Genomic DNA, 21,861 nt, shown 5'->3' on the forward strand with positions numbered 1-21,861 from the left:
GTACGCTTTCAAAGCTGCTTCTCTGTTCAGCCCCGTGGGATGGAGGAATTCAAGGGAGAAATCGGAAGGAAACATATCATCAAACCACATGTGCCTGTGAGACGCATCCCCGCATTAGATAGTTGTCAAGAAACTGGAGCAAGAAAAACCAAGTTCTTCCTCCTCTGCCCCTCCTGCCTGCTGATAACATGTGGAAACAATGCTCCTTAACCTTGCACTGTTCCACTGCTCAGCCCCTGAAATTGTATACTATGTTTAATTGTATAACTGGAGATCCAAGTTGATTTTACGTGTTGACCGTATAATTTACAGCAAGTTGCGAAATGATACCCTGAGCTACTTTTCTTCTGTTTTGTTGGATTTAACCCCAGTGAGCTCTCGCAGCTCTGTTATCCAGGCACTGCAATGACCACGAGAGACTTGGCCAAGCATAGGCATGTGCATGGGAAGTGAGCAGGCAGGCTGTCACTTAACATTACAGCACCATAGGCTCCCTGTGGGTGACATGAGGAGAGGGGAAAGTGAGAAGACGAGAGAAAGATAAGACTTAAGAGGAGAGAACGGAGAGTGAAGCAAACAATATACAGCAGCCTGCTGTTTGTTTTTCTTTTGATTAGACCAACTGCAGAAGATAAGCCCATCTGACAAGACTCCACTGCTTCTCTCTGAGACATGAATCTAAAGTAAAAGGATGCTAAAAGGTAGAGGGAAGGGTTAAAGACTCCTGGGGAGAGTAGACAAAAATATTTAACACATAGCGTTCATGTGGTCGGCCGTAGAACAGAAAAATAAGATTGTTCCACCCACAAAATAACAGTTTCTTAAGCTTAACCTTTTTTCCACTTGATAAGATGTTAAGTTGATAAGATGGCAAATCTTTCTCTCCATGTCAAGTCTGTGCACAGAAGCTGTCGAGGCTAAAAGACAGACTGCTATTGGTAGGTTGAATCATAATTCCATTAATAATAATAACACTAATCAGTAATGTTAGTATACACAGAAGAAACATCTGAATGAACGAGAGCATAATATGCTAAATTTAAACCTTTAATAACACAGAAGAAGAAAACAACCAATATTGCATAAACAGCCTCCGGTTGCATAGAAAGATCTTTTAACCACAGATTACCTCTCTTCTACGTACTGTTGATCTTACAAGCCAAACTGTTATCGCCAGACATCACATTATAATTATCACACAAAACCTCATCTAATAAACAATGACCATGTAAAAAAAGCAGTCAAAAAAGGACATTAAAGTCTTTAAACTTGTCCAACAGTGATGGCTGTCTTGAACTGGCACAAATTTGTACCTGGGTAAAGGTCTGGCCAAGGGATGCTATGTTTCCATGCATGCTAATACAGTTATTGCTTTTGTTTATAACCCTGCGCTGTCCTGTGCTAGGGAGGTTGTCTCACCTAAACTCATGAGCTGCCAAATTTGGTTAAATTTTGTGGTATACAGGAGCCCAATCTAGCTGGCAGACAGCTCAAGCCATAGTCAAAGGTGACATGATTATATACACAGTGGTGTTGTGTGTATGGGATCTGGGCCCTGTGTGCTGAGGGGAGTGGCAGAAAGTAAACATTGGCTGGGTGGCCCAGCTTTAGCTCTGGCTGTGGCCTTTTTAGTCCTTAAAGCTTCACTGAAGGTGCTTTGGAAAGGTCCTATTTGTGATGGTTGTTTGCTGCCCCCTATCAAAACCCTGTGTCCAAACTGCAGCTGCACTTGCACACATTGATAAAATACACTGCCCAATGTCACCTACTTTAATATTTCCTTATAAATATTTAATAGTAGTTACTATAAACAGGAGAAGACCTAACACAGCAGCCCAATTTTATCATAAATACAAGATATTGGTGAAAAATGAATGCAGATAAATATTGTCACGTTACACAAGCTTATTGAAATAGTGCCACATCAAAAACATAATAGTCATAATCAAAGTTAAAGGTGTTTATGTTGCAATTTGAAATTGAAGACATTAAGAAAATTGCAGATGCTACAGTGTAAAAAAAAATGCATATATAAATGTCAGAAACAATATATCTTTTGTTCTCATCTTTGCATAAGAGTACAATAATTATATTAAATTGAATCAATATATTTCTATTTCACAAAGTCAAGTTGCAATCACTGCGTGAAGATAAAATCACATTGAGTAGCAGTGTCTTGACTTTTTTTTGGCTGCTGCCCTAATTCAGTCTGATCTTGACATGACTGCATTTGTTCAGCCGTCAGCATGTATTTGGCTCATGGTGAGGCTGTGTCTTTAGGGTCGGACCATCATCAGCTCTGTTGTTTGCAGAAATAATAGCCCAATATTACTGTAGCAGCAGCAGTGAGAGGCAAGATAGAAATGAGAAATGGATACAGAAGGGGGTTAAATGAGTTCTGGGTCAAAGAGCTAAATGGAGCACAAGAAAGAGCAATAGTAAGCACTGGAGGGAGATGTCAAGTGAGTAAATGGGTAGAGAAGGGAAAATAAATGGAGCTTAAGAGGGAGTGAAAGGCAGAAAATAGAATAGACAGGAGAAAGAAACTTAGAAGAAGTAGAGAGGGAGAGGGCAATGAAGGGGGGGGCTTGTACTTCAGTGTTGTTGTTTTTTTTGCCCACTCAGAAGGGAAACATTTTCCCTGCTGGCATCTGCCACTGCGGCTGAACACAGCTGAAGCCCATCTGAGGAGCTCTTCTGTCAGCCTTCCAACCTCGCCAAGCCACACACACACACACACACACACACACACACACACACACACACGCGCGCACTGCAGAGCAGACTACACCACGAAAACAAGCGAGTGAAAGAAACAGTAGCAGGCACAGAGGCTTGAAGTCAGAGGCACAGCGAAAAAGAGCGTCAGGATAAAGTAGCAGAAGCATTTCAGTGCCACAGTGCTGCACATTCAACATCACTCTTGGAGAAAACTTACACAACGCTGCCTCAGCTCACTGAATCAGTTAGAAATAGAGGAGAGAAGGATGATCAAGTCCAGTTGGTTCTATGTCAAGTTCAAGTTTAATGAGAAGGTAAGTCCTTGTTTCTTTTATTTTCTGATAATGTGCTAATGTGCTACCTTATGATTTTGTCCGTGACAACATTTGATTCTTAAGCTGTGAATTGAAATTCTTTCGAGACATTTCCAATATTAATTTAGTGGTTGTTTTAAATTCATTGTGGAATGTGTGCCTGTGGTAAAGTCGAGGATAAATATGAATGTTCTATGTATAATTTTGCTCATGGGAATATTGTCTCCTGGCTGCTGATGCTGCGTTTTCCTATCATTTCTAGTCTAATACACTATAAACTGCCTTGTGCCAAATGGTTTGTCTGTCTTGGATTGATTTTGCATGTCAACAGACTGCACCTGCACTTGTAGCAGTGGTTCGGTCCTGTGGTGTTTTGGTTCAGTCTTAATAATCTAAAATAAACAAATATAGCTTACAGTAATGTGACGGATGACATGTTCACTTAAAATCATTTTATTTTAGATGCTAAAATAGTAATTCTAATAGTTGTAAAAAAGCTGCACTTGTGATCAGGATGTGTGTCATGGTACGGTGATGAAGCTGGAGGGCAGGTTGTGATGTCATTGTCTGTCATGTGATGTGAAGCTCTTCGTGTTACTCTTCCATGTGGGTGTATTTTTTGTTTTACAGGGAAAGCCAGGTTTCAGACCAGCCACTTTCCCCAGACATTTGCTGTATTTACAATTACCCTCAGACAGTTAAGCAGTCATTCATCCAGTAAGGCAGACATTAAACTACGCTCCGTGTCTCTTTGTGTCCAGTCTAAGGGTTTGTTGGTGACTTCATACACTGATCAAGTTCTTGTTCAAGCATCAGGTGTCTGTTCTGTATCTTCTTACAGAAAATGCACTGAGGCAGAATTCTGTTTATTGTCTGTGCTTTATGGTCACACTTAAGTGAAAACATTTGGCCTTAAAACAATATGGAATAACAGTGTGCATGTGTTTGACTGGCTTTGCCTTCATCAGACGTATCATGGTGGGTAAGAGAGTATGCGCCAAGTGTCCTCTTGGGAGCATCTGTTGGTGCCCGAGGAACTCCGTTTCCATCTGGTCTTCCATTTTGTGCTCGAGCAGTTTTTTGTACTTGAGGTAGAAGATGGCTGCTCCCCTTGCCTTGTAAGAACAAGTCATTTCCTTTTATTTTCTCTCTAAAGCTATCCATAAAGGTTAGCTCATTTAATAAGGGCATCAATATACTGTACATCCAAAAGCTTAATATTTATTACAAATGGAACCATCAATTAAGTGTTGATTTGAAGAGGAGACTGCCAAAACATGTCAACAGGTTTTTCAGAACAGAGAGAAAAGTTGTGATACTCAGTCGACACAGCAAGTGAGAAAGGAACCATGACAACAGCACGGGGGTTCACTGGCAGTGTCTTGTATGAAAGTGGAGGAAAGAGTTTGGTACCATTTTGTTTGTTATTTGTCAGGAGAATGTTTCCACTTCACATTTGGTACAGCAAAATGCAGCATAACAGAAATAACTCTTTAAGACATTAGTGCTTGGAAATAATACATTTCTATTAAAAGTATGAAAATATGCATCAGTATGATCACCTGGTGGTTTAAGTTCCTATCCGTTTCCCGAAGTGTTGAATTCACAGACGGTATACAAAAGAGCAGGATGTGTCGCTGCTTACAGAGTTCTGGGGTAAAAGCTGAGTTTGTGTTGGAGGAGGAGGAGGAGGAGGAGGAGGAGGGCTAATACAGCCGTCTGCTCTCTCTGCTCCCAGCTGTATTGCCTCAGGAGCAGCCAGTCTCTGTGTGATTACATGTGATTGACAGGCACACTCTCAGCAGCATGCGAATAGGAAGTGACCTTAAACAAGCACTGCCATTTCTGACCATGACACACACACACACACACACACAACCTCCCTCAATCTCTGAAGAGAAAGGGTGAGAAGGACATGAAACAAGGTGGATTCTGGGTCAACAACCCAGGGTCACTGAAGTCTGGAGAAAGGGTAATTGCTACCCCTGTGTGTGGGCCCATGTTCTCAAGTGAGAGGGTATGACGGGAAGGGAGGTAGAGACTAAACGGGGAAGCTGGAGGTGGGTTACATTCCTCCGAGTGGAAAGAGAACACAACCCGAGAGTCCTGCTCTGTGTGTCTGCTCGCAGCTCTTTGTTCTGTACGCCAGTGCCAGGACCCCCCAGTAGGCCAACTCTGAGGCCACAGACTAACAGAAGGTGAACAGTGACCTGACTCGCACCGGACTAATTCACTTTAACACAGGCCGAGTAACTTCAGCCTTTCCCATAGCAAGATGGCTGTGCTCAGAGAGATGCATTTACATCCTAATCTGACTTAAGGATTTATTGAGAACGTGTCAGTGGAAATAACTGTTCAAATGACTGCTTAATAATTAGAAAAAGTAAAACATGCATAAACCATCCAGTTTCAAGTGATTCCTTTACTTACTTTTTTGTCTGCTCCAAAAACAATATATTATATTTCACCTCTTTGGTCTGAAACAGTCAATAATAATAATGCCCCAACAAAACTCAAAGATCACTGAGTTTACATTTGACAATGCTGATTTCACTGGTTTGTGTCCCGACCTCTGTTTGTTTGCTTGTGTAGTTCAGTGATGAAAAGCTTCATCAAAGTTGTAGACAGACCATCTGTCCATGTGTTTAGTAGATCAATGGAATGTCGACACAGTGTCCCACACAGAGCAGTATATTTATTTGCAAGTTGTTTATTTTGGGTCAAATGTAATCCCTCAGTATCTCAAGACATTCAAACCAATGTCAAGTTTCCAAACACTGTCTGATATATATACTGTATGTCTGGTTGACTTGTTATCAGTCTGTGTTTACCTACAATGACATTTCCATTATACTGTTGTTATTGTTAGCTGTGTCTCTTTATCTTACCGTATAATTGATTGATTAATAATATTTCCATATTTTGAGACGTGTCTAACTAAGATGCAGCTCCTCTCCCTGTGTCACCACTTACAGTGAAGGCCTGTAGATTGTATATTGACTCTGTATTTACAGTTCCTGTGTGCCAGGCTTGGTTTGTTGATCACTTGGGGTAACTGTAATGACTATAATGACTGTAAAAACCAGAGAGTTGGGGTGTGGGTTATCATTATCAGAGTCTCTGACGATTGCCATAATATGCTACATGAGAAACTCGTGGTCTGGGGAAACCTCTCTTGGGTGGCATCGCTCATTTCAAACATAAACTCAGGGAGAGCATTTAAATGAACGCTATACAATCTGGCAGACCATTGTGCTCAGGGAAATTCTTGAGCAATATAATCCTCCATGAGAGGTCTGTTGGGAGAATATTGTAGGCAGGTTTGCTTCTAGGTTTCTTGCTTGCATGTAATTGTGTTCCCTGCTTCAGATAATTCCTCTTGTGTAACAATCCCGATGGCAAAAGTGGTTCCTTCTTGTCAAATAATGAACAAGTTGATCTGCATAAAAGTTTTATCACTTTGCCCTTCCATCCATGCTTGGAGGACTTTAATGAGAGTGTATTAGAGCAATTTTAGCCAAGCTGGTTAAAGTTATTTATGCTTAAACACTGGAGCGATAAGAGGCTTACACAACTTTTGACCCTGGCAATGCTCATTGCAAAGCTGCACTGTCAGTTTCTCTTTTTTTTCTGTTTTCCAGAAAGGCTTTCATACTTTACAGACACATTCAAATTCTAAAAGAGTGCTCCACAGCGTGCTGAGGGGATTACTGGCAAATCCCTGCAAACTCCAGATGTTTTCCCAGGCAGCACGCAGCAAGGGAACATCGCCCATCCACTGTAAACATCTGTCAGACAAAAGCCTCTGTCACAGAGGAGACAACAAAAGCTTAGATGGAGTAAAGTAGCTTGACTAGTCACATTTTCACTCTGTTGGATGTGTTTGTTCGGAAGGAGCTAAGTGGTTTTCGTGGAGTGTCTTGCATGTCTGCTTATGTTGAGCTGCAAAGTTGATGAGTGTATAGTGCGACTTAAATATCTGGCAAGTAAACAGATGAGGAGGCTGACAGCACAGGATGACAATTTCACCCCTCTTATGTCCTAAGTATCCCTAAACCCAGAGCTTTTTCTTGGAGGATCATCATTTTTTTTTACAATAATTATTATTATTTTTTAATGTCAAGTATCTTAAATACATTAAATTATTGTGTGGCCATCATGTGTACCAAGTATAATGACAGACTTTATCTGAAACCGTGTATGTTTGTGATGTAAGTGACAGTTGCTGCAGGGTTCAGGCACTGGGCAGGATCTCATATCCCCCTGCCATGTTTGTGTTAATTTGTTGGATGTAAACATGGTAAGTGGGCTGTAACAAGGCAGTGCCTGCCTCTGTGTCCTGGGTCTCCAGCCTCCTCAGTGAAAGACAGACTGGAGAGAGGGAGCGACTGACCAGTGTCTGGATCACTGAACAATCGCAGGCTAGAGAGAGAGAGCAAGTCCTCAGTGTAGCCACTAGGGACAGGCCTGACAGATGGATGGAGCGAATGACTGGATGCTTAGCCAACTGGAAAGACGACTTTTACCCACACAGGCTGCATGCTTGTGTCTGTCGCCTTTTATCTCCATCTCTTACACACAATATAAAGGCAAGGAAACGCAATTCTGTTTGTATCCGTAACTCAAACATTACACTCTGCTATAAATTGTCTGAGTGGAGCGGACCCGTATTTCAAATTCTACATAATGGATTTAAAACTGATGTTCAATGGGGGATTATTTAATGAGAAACTATGCAAGTCAAGTGAAATATTAAAACCAGCTGCTCTTATCACATGGTTTCACTCACATTCTGTATTTCTGGATAATGTGGGGAGTCAATTTGGCATTAAATCAGCACTCCGAGGTCTTTCCTTATAAGGTTACAACATGTAATGGCATGCTTTTTTTTTCTTTTTGGTAACAATATGATCTTAAAGTCAGTTATTTTACTTCTCTTTTTGCCAGTGTTCAAGGGTTTATTTCGCTGCAGAGGAGACTCTAAAAAATGGTTATCTGCATTAAAGCATTTGCTTTTACCACACCTCACTACCAACTCAGACAACACTAAAATAAATAATAAATGTATAATTTTTTGCTTTGTTTTCTGGTGGAGGTGAGAACTCCTGAACTCAAAATATAACTGCCCATAGAATACTATCCGAGTGTCACATATTGTCAAATAAGAAAAGAGATGATAATTAGACCGCATTGATGATTCTACACAGCCTGTGCACCTTTATTATTTTTACAGAGATGTGTCCTCTCTGAGTAAAGGTGTATCTGTGTGTGTGTAGTGTCTTCATGTTCTCCTCAGAGGAATCCTCTCAGAGCTCATTAGCCTCTGTTAAATTCCCACTGGAACGCTGGGTTCTGAATGCCGTCTGCTGCTGTGGAGCAGCTCTGGTTTCAGGCTGCTGGATGACTGGGCATGAAGGTGGTTCTCATAGTTGAGCTGCATGGACTGCATGGACAGACCTAGTACCCTGGCTCAAAGAGTCCTCTGTTGTCCCTAGTATGTGCTCTCATACACTCTGTTAGTGTGTGTGTGTGTGCTGTGGGACTATCACAGACTTATGGAAGGATGGATCACATGTTTGCAGATAGCTACAGAGAAAAGCCTAACAATTGCCTTTTGTCTGAATGTAAACTTGTATTACTGTCTGGCAGTACCAGGCTACACTGGTGTGAGCCAAAGAAACAATGCTACGTTTTGTTTCCTCCATTCAGGGGGTCATGTTTTTGGCAATGTCTGTCTGTCTGTCTGTCTGTCTGTCTGTCTGTTTGACTGTGTCTCAAAAAATAGAGGACATATTTTAACATGTATGTTAAGGCCCATGGAAGCCCATATTTTGGTGGTGATACAGATTCATTTTTTTAATACAATCCTTGACCTTGCAAGACTGTATTGACACCATCAACTTGGTGGCCTCAGTGGAGGTTTGCTTTCAGCAGCCTCCCCCAGAGTAAGACTTGGCTTGGATGTATCTAGCTTGGCCTGCACTGCAAAACATACACATGCATGTCTAAATCATTATTTTACTTCAGGAAATTGGGAAAAACACCATCTTGTTCTGCAAATATTCAGTGTCCACTACTACATTGCTTTAGGAAAGTCCACTGTACTTCTACTCTTTACTGAGGCTTTGCTTCACCTAAAACTTTTACCTAGTGAGGGGAGGGAGGAGTTTGAGGGAGAGCAGGCCAGAGGAGAGTGCATATCAAAGAGAAGCAGCCATCTGTCAGCACAGGCAGCAAACAGCTGGTGGAGAAGATGCAAGATGTATGAACAAAGACTGACAAGATGGAGGATGACAGGAAACAGATTTCCATCCCTTTTTACCCTTCTTGCAAGAGAAGCAGTTGACCATTAGAGTGCTGTGATGTCTCACAGTCTCCAGATGCTGGCTATGTTCTCCTCCTCACTTGTCTCATCTTCACCTCTCTAATCTTCTCACCATCTTAGCTCTCTCCTCCACAAGTATAGATTATTATACTTTAAACTTGGCTTTTTTACAGGACTTTGCCTGCAGTCGTCTCCCCCACTCCTTAATTGTTCATTAGCATTTCTTTTACAATTAACTAGAACATACAATCTCTCTCGCACAAGTAGGCAAACACAGACTGAAACCACTTCTGCTTGAATTATCATGTCATAATTAATACTTTATGTGCTTTAATTATACTAATTACAATGGCATTTAGTCGATGCAGAAGTTAGTTTTTAGAACGGGATTTTTGTGGGCCCTAAATATTACATTCTGTGAATTATTTAACTTAAGTAATTGACCTGCTGCAGCTTAAGTAGATACACATCTCTCTGCTCGTTTGCTCAGATAAATGAAGCAGTGTGAGTTGTGTTAAGTAAATTTTTAGGAAATGAGCATGGGGCCTTGTGTTAATTAGTTTTGCAGCATAAGCCTCGTTACATCAGGTCTTCTTCTCTCTCTACGAACGGTCTATTCCCCTTTGTGCCTTTTCCCCCCTGCACTGTTAATTTGAACAGAAAATGCTGTCTACTTCTAAATAGGGCAGCGGTGCACACTAGCTGCAATCATTAAGCCCATTTTCTGCCAGCTTAGGGCTGTTGAAATGTCTGTAATTGAGGAAAAAAGCGAGAGAGTTTTTGTCTACTCTCACTGTGTAATGTGTGACGTGTGACATTGGCCAGTGTAATCCTGTAATGGCTTTAATTGTCTAATCACTCTAATATGTGGCTGCTGCTCCAGGACTTGACAAGGGCAAAGTGAGCTAATAAACAGTGATTACTGTCACTTGAAATCAGCACATAGAAAAAGGGGGAAATGTTAGCTGCAGGGGGAAGAGTGTGTTTTTTTTCCCTCTCCTTTTCCCTCCTGTCATCTGTTTTGCACTTGACAGACAGGGGGAGGCTGCTGGTGGTGAAAGGTCAGCTTATGGTTACACACAAGTGTAAGGAATGACACACACACAGACAGAGAGATGAGGAGAAAGAACTGTCATCTCTACATCCTGTCCCTTCGGTCAGTTAGATTGACAAGCTGTCAGCCTGGCCAGCTCACACTCTGAGGAACAAAGACGAGATGAGGCAGAGCTTTCACTTTCCCCAACCATCTGTCTCCGTCTATCTCTCTCTGCCTCTTCCTCCTTCTCTTCAGTATATTCATTTAGAATTTGACAAGCAAGGCCGGTGAAAAGTGTGCATGTTGTGTGTGGACTCAAGTGTGACTGGAATACGGTGCATCTGCATGTGCCAAGAGGGTGGAGGTTAATCACAGTGGCAGAAACAAGGTGACATCTAGACCAAAGGCATTTAAGTTGAAAGGTACATTACTTTATTTAGAATATGATTTAAACCAAAAACACAGAAATAAGATTTGTATTTTCTGACCACAAAAAATGACAATGAGGTGCTTAATAGATTAATTGAAAATTCCACTTAGTTTCATGTTTGTATTAAGGCACAGATGGATGGTTTTAAAAGGTTATTTTTTGTCTGAAACATGCAATAGTGGCTACATAGAGTCACTGCTAAATTTGACTACAGATGAAGACATTCTTCTGTCTTTATCAATATGAATATATGAATAATGGTATGGTCCTCATTTAGATGCTTGAATTTGTAATTATAGAACAATACAACTACCACTGTAGGTTACAGTGAATGAATCTGTAGCTGCACAGTGGAGAAACAACAATGAACATTTTAGTTCCTTATATATTCTACAAGGTGAAATGTTAAATTGTTATAAAGAATAAAGAAGAGGAGTGTATTTCTCCTTTTAAAGGACGATTCAGTGTTTATCTAGATATATGGGTATGATGTGATTTCGCGAGCTTCCTTTTTGTTATTGAACAATTTAATTTCATACAATCTGATGCCAAACAATCCTTTTTTTCTCTTTTTTTTTAATTGATACAAATATTTCATATATTTCATGAAAAGGATAATTCTTTTTTTTCCCTTTTTTTCCATTCCATGAATCATTCCAGAACTATTCTGTTTTTGTGTTTAGGATAAGAAAGGGAAAAAGCCGTATGCTTAATGACTGAACAAGAAATTCTGACTTGTGAAGTCGTAGTGAAGTCACGTAGCGTAGTAGCTTCGTTAAAGTGATTAATAACAAGCCAGGACAATAGTTGGTTCATATTGCATTTAGATTTATATAGTGGTACATGATCAAAGTATTCATATCTCTTACAGTATAGCCATGTTTACACCCCTAAGTTTTTGTTTCAGTCCCATATGAGAAAACTTGAGTTTCAATTTTTAATTCCACTCACTTCTCACTGAGTCTGTGCATGGGGTCCAAAGCAGGAGACAGCCAGCAGCATTTTCTGAAAAGTCTCTATTTGCACTGTTTGTGTCTTGTGATAGGAATGTGTTTGTGTCTGTGTTAGAGACTGATGTTATATTCACCATCTCCAGGCTAAGAAAGCCCTGATTTTACAGCTCCCCAGAGACCAGTTAACCTCTCATTTCCTCCCCAGAGCATCCAAGAAGAACCACACGAGTGTGTGTGTGTGTCTGCTTACATATGTGAATATTTATTGGACCAGACTTTCTTTACAATAGTTGTGGTGCTCTGATAGAATCCATACATTATTCAGGTCTTCTGCAGCTGCACAACACCCCCAAGAAACACAGAAATAAAACAAGGTTAAGAATCGGTATGAAATGTGTCTCAGTGGATCAAGTGATGGGGGTGGGGGAGTTTGGGAGATGGGGGAGGTATGGGCCTTTATCTGCGTGTCATCTTTTATTAATTGCCTTGGTGCATGAATTGCAAGTTTCTCCATGATCATTAATGCATGCATGGAATAATGTATTTACATGTTCTAATGCATTATGCATTAGAACATGGGCAGAGAGGAGGCTACAGTGTTGTTAGGGACCCTCTGCCCACAGGTCCTTCATCTGCTTTTTCTGTGTGTGCGCATGCTTGTATTTGTTGTTTCTTCAGGATCCTTTCTGGCATAAACACTGACCTTGTCAAAAACCTGGTCCTAATAAGGCAAAACCTCATTTCTGAGGAACTCGGTATGTTTAAGGCTCAGATTTGAATTGTGCTTAGGGTTAAGGTTAAGGATAACGCTTTGTTTAGACTGTCCAAATAAAGGGCAGTCAGTGCAGTTTCCTAAGAAGAATACATATGGAAAAATGTAGCATCCGGAGGGTGAAACATCCGACAACAAGCTTGTGAGAGTTCTCACAAGCTGTGGAGGGTTTTGAGTCTGTGACAGTGGCTGACAGGACTCAATGTCACCAAGAAGCTGTAAACAGAGGTTTGCCAAGAGTGCACAGTTTGTAAATGTTGTAGACATTTTGTTACTCTCTTTTCTTATTTTTTGCATCTATACGCCTGTATGGCCTCTGAAGATGTCCTCTGTTGTCACTTGAGAAAGTCAAAATCCACCTGGTGGTAGTAAAAAAAATCTGTATTTTTCTTACTTGAAGCACAGGCATTTTGCTGTGCATGTTGCAGATTGATCAAGTCGAAGCACAGCTCCCCACTGGCCTATTCACCTCCATTATTGATCAATTACTGACTCTGTCTCTCCTGTAGTTCTTGTAAAGCTGCAGCAGAGTTGTTTTTTTGTTTATGTATTTCCTTGTTCTTCCACTTTTGCCTCTATTATCATAAGTCCAAAGTCAGCAGATAACCCTGATATTGATCTGTGGCCGGCCCTCAGTGCTCACTTACAATGGCTGACAGTGAGCACTGTGTGTGTGTGTGTGTGCGTGCGTGTGCGTGCGTGCGTGCGTGTGTCATTACTTTTTGTGCTGATCGCTGTGTTGCAATTTGTGTGTTGTAATTGTATCCAATAACTGCTGTTGTGGTTAGTCATTTGTGCTGCTCGCTACCACACATCAGAACCAAGGCTGTTGGATAATTAGAATTGATTTAGTTACAAATTAATTAATCACAACACTTGAATCTCTGGTACTTACTGCAGACTCACACTGCTCACTGTCTTTGTGCACAGTCTCGTGTGTGTTTGTGTGCACACATTCTCAGGGTGAGTGGGCAAAAATAAACGTTTACCAAAATGAACAGAGCTTCATTAAACAACCAACAACCATTTAAGTCATTTCTAAATGCACATTTATCTAAACGGGCCTAGAATATCAATAACTTAGGTTCAGCAATAAAATTGTATTAACCAAAGAATGCAGACACATTCATCAAAACAGTAGCTTATTATTCTGAGTAATAAAATCGGATTTTCTTTTGCACATCTGTCTCCTCGGTAGAAAAGTATTCACTTTTCCTGCATTTGCCATTTCAATAGCAATGTGTCTGATACAGGTGCACCTGACTTTTAAAGGGAGTGATAATTGAAGCTCATCTACAAATAATTCAGACACTAAAAACAGCACTTTGCACCTCAATTTACACCGAGATTCTGCACTGAGTGAGTAGCAAAATTGGAGTTGGACACACCCAAATGCATTTAGGCCAGACAAATACGGCCCTATGTTTCTAGTTTAATTAAATTAATTTAAACTCTAAATGCTTAAGTGGTGTCAGTCTTTTTTCATTGAGTTTGAGTCCATTAAGGCAGCTAAACTAAAACCTCCTTTTACTTTAGTTGCACATGCACAAACAATGTTTGTTTGTTTTTTTGATTCTGAGCCAGAATTTTACTACCATGACCTAAGTTTGACCTTTGATATTTGATTCTGCTTTTGTGCTTAATGAACCCTCTGTATGCCTTCAGTGTAAATAAAACATGATGTGTTTGTGTACATGTGTTGCAGCCATTGTTGCTCCTGTGTATTTTGACTGTGCTAGTGCCTCCTTGAGTAACCACTTAGCTGTGTGTACTGTATATGGCTGTGGGAAGGAGGTGAAAGACGAGGAGAAACCCACCGTTGTTGTTGTTCTCTTCAGGTTTATTTTATCCTCAAGACCATCGGGCTGTGTTTTTGCATGTGTGTATCTTTTCTCCTCTTGTGCAGCACTGGAGAAAACAAAGACATCCTTGCTCTTGCAAGCCATGATTGCAGTCATTAGGATGCACAGGCGCTCCCGGTGTGACGGGGCCTCTCCTCGAGGGGATTCAGCTTGCAAAGTGCCGCCGCTCGACTGTTTTTAATAACAATCATCTAAAATCGCTGCAATTAGCCTACAGCTACAAGGACATGGAGAGCAGGAAGACGTGGGGAGGGAGGGAGGGAGGGAGCATTACAAGCTCAGATTCAGTGAACCTTTCGAATGTTGGCTCCTCTTTCACATGGAAAATTCAAGAGGGCCTTTGTGCTCATCAATTATTAGCCATGAAAGTTAAAAAGATCCATTGTGTATTTTTAATCAGAGTTATATGGGAATTCTTTGAACATATTCCCATTCTTGCCCAGGGCTACGAGCACAGGGAGTCTTTGCCATCCCACACAGTCCCTGCAACCTCAGCTCAATACTGTAGAATTCATGCTTAGCCCAGGCAAACACTTCCAACCAGAGTAAGTGCTGATGCAGTTAATACAGTCTGCTCTGAGAAAAGATGGTGAGTGAGAGCTGACTCCTTTGTCGGTCTAAGGAATATATTTCTTTAAAAGTTAGGGACTTGTCATAGGACAAGTTTACTGAGCATAGCTGGTTGTTTTATTCTACTCTTCAAGGATTTTATTTTGAGTTTTTTAGTTGGAGTGATGTCTTTGCCAGATGCTAAAGTGGATACCCTGTGTGCTAAATGTTAATTTAATGCCAATCAAGTTGTTTTGCTGCTGTAACTTCATGAAATTTCCAGTTGTCTCTGTTGTCCTCCTAATTCCACACTCACATTCCTGATGTCTTGTCATGTAGCACCACCCACAGGTCAACAGGAGGGTGACAGCTGCTGTGCTGCAGCTCTCAGTAAGTGTAGAAAATACTGATGCAGCAGCGGCAGCAGTGGCAGCTCTAGTTTTAGTTTGAAAATCAACTGTGAAAGCGCAAAACAAAGCAGGGAAAGTCTCAGTCACGAACACAGAGAGTAGTTGCCTGATTCATTGTTTCTTCTTGCGGGACGAGGAATGAAAGCGCGTCGTACGAGAGGGAACCCACTGCGCTCCCTCTCAGATTCAGCCTTTGTTCAGTCTGTGCTAAATAATTCACCTATGTGTTTAAAAGACAGCACAGGGGAATTTCAACAATAGCTGTTTGGAGCTTGTACTCCACTCTTTCTGGGCCATAAAAGCTTGGCATCCTTTCATGGAGTGTAGTGCACACTGCGCTTTGCATTTTCTTTACGATTGTACATAAAATGTTATCAGGAAAAACCTTAACACTGATTTAGCTGATTTATAGCTGTGGTTTGTTTCATTAAAGTGATAAATAACATTAACACCAATGCCTTCATATTGATGTTTATGTGGGAAAAGGTGGATTTGCCTTATGAGGTTATTGTGCCGACAGTGGAGTGTAGCTGTTAAATCATCCTGACTTAAAATAACACACCCTCATGAGTGAATCACTGGAAAAGTCCTGTTCACCGATCCTTTTCCAAACAGCAAAGTGACTGTGCTGTGAAGTCAAACTTAATATCATCATGACGGACAAGGCCTCGTGATGCAGGTTATCCCCCTTTGTATTGCTCATGAACCACAATTATGTGAGAGCTGCCTCTTTGGCCTCTTCTTCTGGCAGGATAATTGATTGTGGCTGAAGAATATGTGTGCTGCTGCCAGTTCTAGTAAATATCCACTGATGAGTCTATGATCCCTTGTTCCAGGGTTGTTTATGTAGTTTTCATGTCTGTATTTCAAAGCCATTTGACCAAATAGTTGTTGTAGTAGAAAACCACAGAAATGCAAAGAATAACTCTCACGTCAGATCCTTCTGTGTTTCTTTAACTGAACCTCACTGGATTCTTATACAGCGAATACAAAGTTGTCATCTCATACTGGTCTTTTTGAAATTATATTTCCAGTTTTGTTCCAGAAAATGCCTCATATTTAGAGTAATAAACCTCAGACTGAGAAGCCAATTTTCCCCAGAAAATTCAGAAATCCACAGGCCGACTCCCAATTCCTGCAGAGCTATGAATTGTGTTTCATTCATTCTTGTGTGCTTCCTACCAAAATTGACACACTTTAAGGTTGCAGAAATAATTTTTAACATTTCCTCAGGGGGCAGGAAAAGCAGTACTCTTTTTTTTATGCTGCAGCGTGACCAGAGGTGAGAACAAAAGGGAGACAAACGGCTCAGTGTCAGCCATGATTTCCTGAATAGCCCAGTGGGAGCGCAGGAAGTCGGGATGCATACAGCAGATCGGCATTGCCCTGAAACAGCAGTCATGCTGTGAGGGAGATGGCTTTTCTCTGCAACAGTGTGACTGTAAGCCATGGGTCTGCAAATGAAACAGGCGGAGGAGGGATGTGGCCTTCACAGATTGAGGGCCCCTGTTGGCTCACTGGGCATGTCTGCTGCTGCTGTGGTGAGGCTGAGGGAAAAAAGGCAGAAATGGATAAACAGACAAAGAGCTGCAGATAATTTTGGTGAAAATACGTGTGTGGGGGGCAATTTCCTGCTGTTTGTGAATTCATCAAGTCTCATGCTGTGCCACTCGTGATATCTAAATATATGCAGCTCATCTGATGTAGATGTATAAACTGTGTGTAGGGTTATGGATGGCTGTGCGGACAGATTGTTTGCTCTGGGTTTTCTCTGGTACTGGTGGGTGGGATCTGCCAGCACCATGTTATGTTTATTTTCCACATGTCCTTTATTGAGTTCCCAATTACAATGCTGGTCATCCAGTCTTGGTCTCAGCGCTGCGGCTGAATTGACCTCGCATTTTTGCAACAGAATGCTTTTGTGTATTCAGGCCAGCAGGTTTGTTAGGCAGGCAGGCAGACAGTGAGGAAGACTGACTCCTCTCAGGCACTGCTCCAGCTAGACCCTGCTTAGCAGGCATCAGGCTTACATACTTAATACTTCGGAGGAGCGAAGGGGGCTTAGCTTTTGGCTCTCATCACAGCTGACATCGCATCAGGCAGTCAGACAAGGCCAGACAGCAACAGCCTTATTAGCTTTGTCTGGATTGGCCTTCCCTCAGTCTGACGCTAACGTTCAATGAGATAGGCTACTTTGGAATTTAATGGAATAAGTAGAAGTGAGCTGCACACTATATATGGACAGTTATCTCCAGTGGTTGTTTTCCCAGAACTCGTGGCTGAGCAGCAGAGGAAGGGGCACAGAGCACAGAGGAGACACTTGCAGTAGGTGGAGCTCTTGTGTTGGATTTAGATGTTCAGGCCTGGTTCCCATGCTAATGAAGGACAGAACAGCTGCCTCTGTGTTTATTTGTGTGTACACACACACACACACACACACACACACACACACACACACACGCACGTACCTTTCGGATGGCATTAATGCAAAATGCACAGATAACATATAAGTAGATAATTACTAGCTGTCAATCCACACACACACACACACACACACACAGGCTAGTCACAAAAAAATGTCTCTGTAGAGCTAATTGATGTTAGTGATGTTAACATCACATAACATAGTGATGTATTTGAAATTCTAATGGGACATATGTTATCTGCTGGTAATAGTTAATAGTTTGAGGTTACACACATTTTATTGAATGCCCTACCCACATGTTACCTTTTTCTGGCCACTCCCTGACACCTCTGTGCACTGGAACAAATGTAAACGTCTCCCCCACAATTTCCCCCAACACATTCTGCTCCCCCCCAAACTATCTTGTTCTCATTCTCCCTTGCACCACCTCCTCCCCACAATCTACCGCAGGCCCTCCATCTCTCCGGCATGTCAGCATGCTTTTTCATTTGGCTTGTTGCTACAGGGGGCTCAATGCCGGCAGATTACAACTCGGCAGCCAGTCATTTTCAATTTATCAGAGCCCCCCTTCCTCTATGCCCCCACCCCAGTCTGTCACACTCACTACCCTTGCCAGCATCAATCCAGAGACATAGCAATCCCTCACCACCCACCTCTCCTCCACCCCTCCCCTGTTCCCTCCCACCATCCATATCTTCCTCTTTCGATCAGCGCAGAAAATTTAGCTCACCAGCCCCGAGACAAAAAAAAGAAAGAAATATTGTGGCAATGGAAGCATTTCAGTTAGAGAGGCAGCTAGAGCTGTATTATTACTTAGGCCTCTGTCACTGGTGATGACCCAGGAGAGTGGAGAATATCGATCGCGTGTCACTCAAGGCATTCAGCAGATTGCATTGACAAAGCTTGTCGGGGCCTTTAATAGCAAGGTTAGCAGCCTTGTCTGGGACCCAGGAGAAAACTCTAACTGTGCCCTATTTCATGGTGGCTTTTAACCATTCCCTGGTCCAGAGAGTGGATTGATAACAGTAAGGAAGTCATTTTACTCTCATAATTGCCTTCCTGTGGTTGACATTTGTGGCCCTCAGTGCCTGTGAAAGTCTTTTCAAGAACTGTAAAAAGAAGAACAGCGTTGTCGGGCAGCTTTTTGAGACAGAAAATGGGTTAGTCTGAACAAAGATGTGGTAAACTAAACTAAACATGGTGGAGGGAAAAGGGGAGGGGCATGAGGGTGGGGGGTTGTCAAATAGTGTGTGCAAGTGTGATTTATGACTTGAAGGAAGTCCATTACTCAGCAGAGGAAGCCCAGACCAAAACACAAATAGAGTAAGGGCATGGCTTGCAAAGAGGGTCATGGAGTAATTCTTTTGCCTGCTCAGATCGCTGATAGCTGCTGAAAACTCTGCTTGTCAAAGGTGGAAAACACTGACAGGATTTCCATCTCACTGTAATTCTCCACATGAATAAGAACACTAAACCACATAAACAGTCCCTCTTTAAACCAAGTGATGTGGAACCTGGCTGAAATTTAACAGGTCCCTTGTGTGTGGTAATTTGCTTTACACACGTGGGGAAGTTGTTTCTACATGAAACATAGTCATTGCCGTGTGCCATTAGATTTTGTGGTTGACAGCGACAGCTATTCTTGGTGCTATGTGGGCCTAAATCATGAGAATGCAGCGTTTGATTTCTTTTATTTCCACAGTAAAGCTGTGGTGTTGGATAAAGAATGTCAGTGTTTATTTTCCATAGCCTCAGGTTATGACAAGTTTATTACTGTGTTCATTCATTGAACTACTGGGCTACATGTCTAATATACTTCTGCAGTGCAGACCATTTAAATGATCAACGTAAGTTTCCAAAGTTGTTCCAGTGTTTCCTCTGGCATTGCTGAAGTGGTTTTCAGCTGAAAGTGCACAGTTTTCTTATTATTGTGAAAAGTTCTCCACAGTTTGGAGCCTTAGAGTAAATATCTTATATCACATTGAATCACTTCTACATACTTCATAGATATCAGTCCATGCTCCCTATATTCACATCAGCTTTGCCCTTAAATTTATTGAAGGCATAGTTAATCCCAGATTAACTAGATAGATTCTCTCCTAATTTAAATGATCACATCTTCCTCTTCTTCTTCGACCAATCAGATGTGAATTAGTGAGGGTTTTTCAAGGTGCTTGTCGGCACTGATCACACTGATGACTATAGTGCATGTGCCTCTTTTGCAGATGGGATTTTTGCACAGCTTGGTTGTTAAAGTGTTAATCTGATGAAACGACCTACTTTAAACTGTGGTTTGCAGAAGTAGATATGTAAATGTGCAAGGGCAGTGAAGAATAAACATTCTTAGGAGTGTATTAACCATGCAATATTTAGCTTGCTTTTTTAAAACTTTTGGACAGCATTAGAAACAAGCATGCTTAAGGGACAGCTCAGGTTGAACGGTTTGGAAATAAAGTAAAAGAGTAAAGTAAGAGAGGGAAGGTTGACGGTGAATATATTGAACGACGGATGTTGATGATGGAGCTGCCCGGCAGGTGAAAAAGAGGAAGACCACAGAGAAGGTTTATGGATGTTCTGAAGGAGGTTATTATGACTGTGAGAGCAAAACAGTCAACAAGTAGTGAAATGAGAACGTGCAAGCATTTACAGCATGTTTAGTATTTTATTCCCAATATACAGTTATTGAATATTGAAGATAATGATCTTAATTATTCATAGTGGAGTAGGAAGAGAAATCTGAGTCATTATCATTGAATATTGATGACTGTAGGTCAATGTCATCCATGCACTTTTCCCAGTTGTTTATTGACCTTTCACATGTGCTTGACTCATTGATATTTCCAACAGCACAGGAAAACTGCACTGAGACAATGCTGAGAGGGTTTTCCATGATCCACAGCCTGTCAGCTGCCCATCAGACTATTATGTTCCAGCTGCAATTTTTATGACCAGTCAGATGAGCCTTACTCTGTCAGTGTACTTCCACTATAAGAATAATGGCTAATGTTCTGACATCATCGTGGCTTTGTGTAACTCTCTTGCATCTTGAAGTTGTTCCTCAAAGCACGATTATTTTAAATACATAATACAAATATAATGTTCTGCGGTTGTATTTTGTGGCACATGTGTCCCAAAACCAGTCTGAGAAAGCAGCCAGAGCAGATGTTTGCTGACACACACCTCACAAAGCAGGCAAACCCTGGCTATTAATACAGTGGCAAGCTTGCACTGTCTTGTTTTTATGACTTGATAAGGACGATATGAGTTTCAGAAGGGTTGCTAAATGAGGATATGTACAGCAGGGATTAGTGATAACAGCACTGGACTCAGGCGGGCATTCTTGGTCAGCCAAATGGGAAATGTATATCCTGCCATCAGATTTTACAGCCCACTCTATTCCCTGAATAGCAGTGCAGATGGAGCCAAATGCACGTAAGGTGAGACGCAATAATGTTCATTGGTTTGCAGTAGTGGGTAAGCCACAGCATGGGGCTCGACAGGATGAGCTAATGCTCAGTGAGTGGCAATATTCACCTGCTGACCAGCAATTAGTTTATGACCTTGTGACCTCCACTTAAACATCCATTTGGGTTATATAGGACACTTTAATGGGATGAGAATCACTGGAATTATGAGCACTGGTATTTAATGGAAAGGTAATTTTAAGTGAATCATGTAATGTTTTCCAAAATAAGCTCATCTCACCGTTAAATGTTAATGTGTGTGTACTTATTTACAAATAGTGCACTCAGTGTTTCTGTTGCTACAATCAGCACTAATGCATATAAAACTTGCTTGTGTGATGTTCAAGTGTAGATGTAAATGAATTAAAATGACATGTTAATTGAGCGGCCTTCTCTCAGGGAGCTAAGTGGAATATATTTCAATTCATGTCAGTTAGTGTAGACATTCTCCATCTTTATTTCCTTCACAACCTTCCAGCAATTCTTCCTCACTTTACGGTTTAGCATAATTACTCAGATTTGACCTATTCAGGTTGATTCTCTTGTGTCCTGGCCACAGTTTTCTGTTATTCATCCCTATTGAAGGCTCTGGTTGTACAT

At 41.4% G+C, this 21,861-nt stretch overlaps 1 protein-coding gene across 7 annotated transcripts in view; it reads left to right on the forward strand.

Annotated features, from left to right (window-relative positions):
* auts2a (activator of transcription and developmental regulator AUTS2 a) overlaps window positions 1-21,861 on the forward strand; it is a 266,406-nt gene that overhangs the window by 79,965 nt on the left and 164,580 nt on the right. Inside the window, exon 1 of one of the 7 annotated variants that reach the window (XM_044041716.1) lies at window positions 2,831-3,035. The exons of the other annotated variants lie outside the window; for them this stretch is intronic. Coding sequence (XP_043897651.1) covers window positions 2,988-3,035 — 48 coding nt within the window. The 5' untranslated portion in view covers window positions 2,831-2,987. Of the gene's footprint in view, window positions 1-2,830; window positions 3,036-21,861 lie in introns of those variants that run through there. 7 annotated transcript variants of the gene reach the window in all.

This window comes from Solea senegalensis, linkage group LG13 (genome assembly GCF_019176455.1).
Source record: "Solea senegalensis isolate Sse05_10M linkage group LG13, IFAPA_SoseM_1, whole genome shotgun sequence".
Classification (NCBI taxonomy): domain Eukaryota; kingdom Metazoa; phylum Chordata; class Actinopteri; order Pleuronectiformes; family Soleidae; genus Solea; species Solea senegalensis.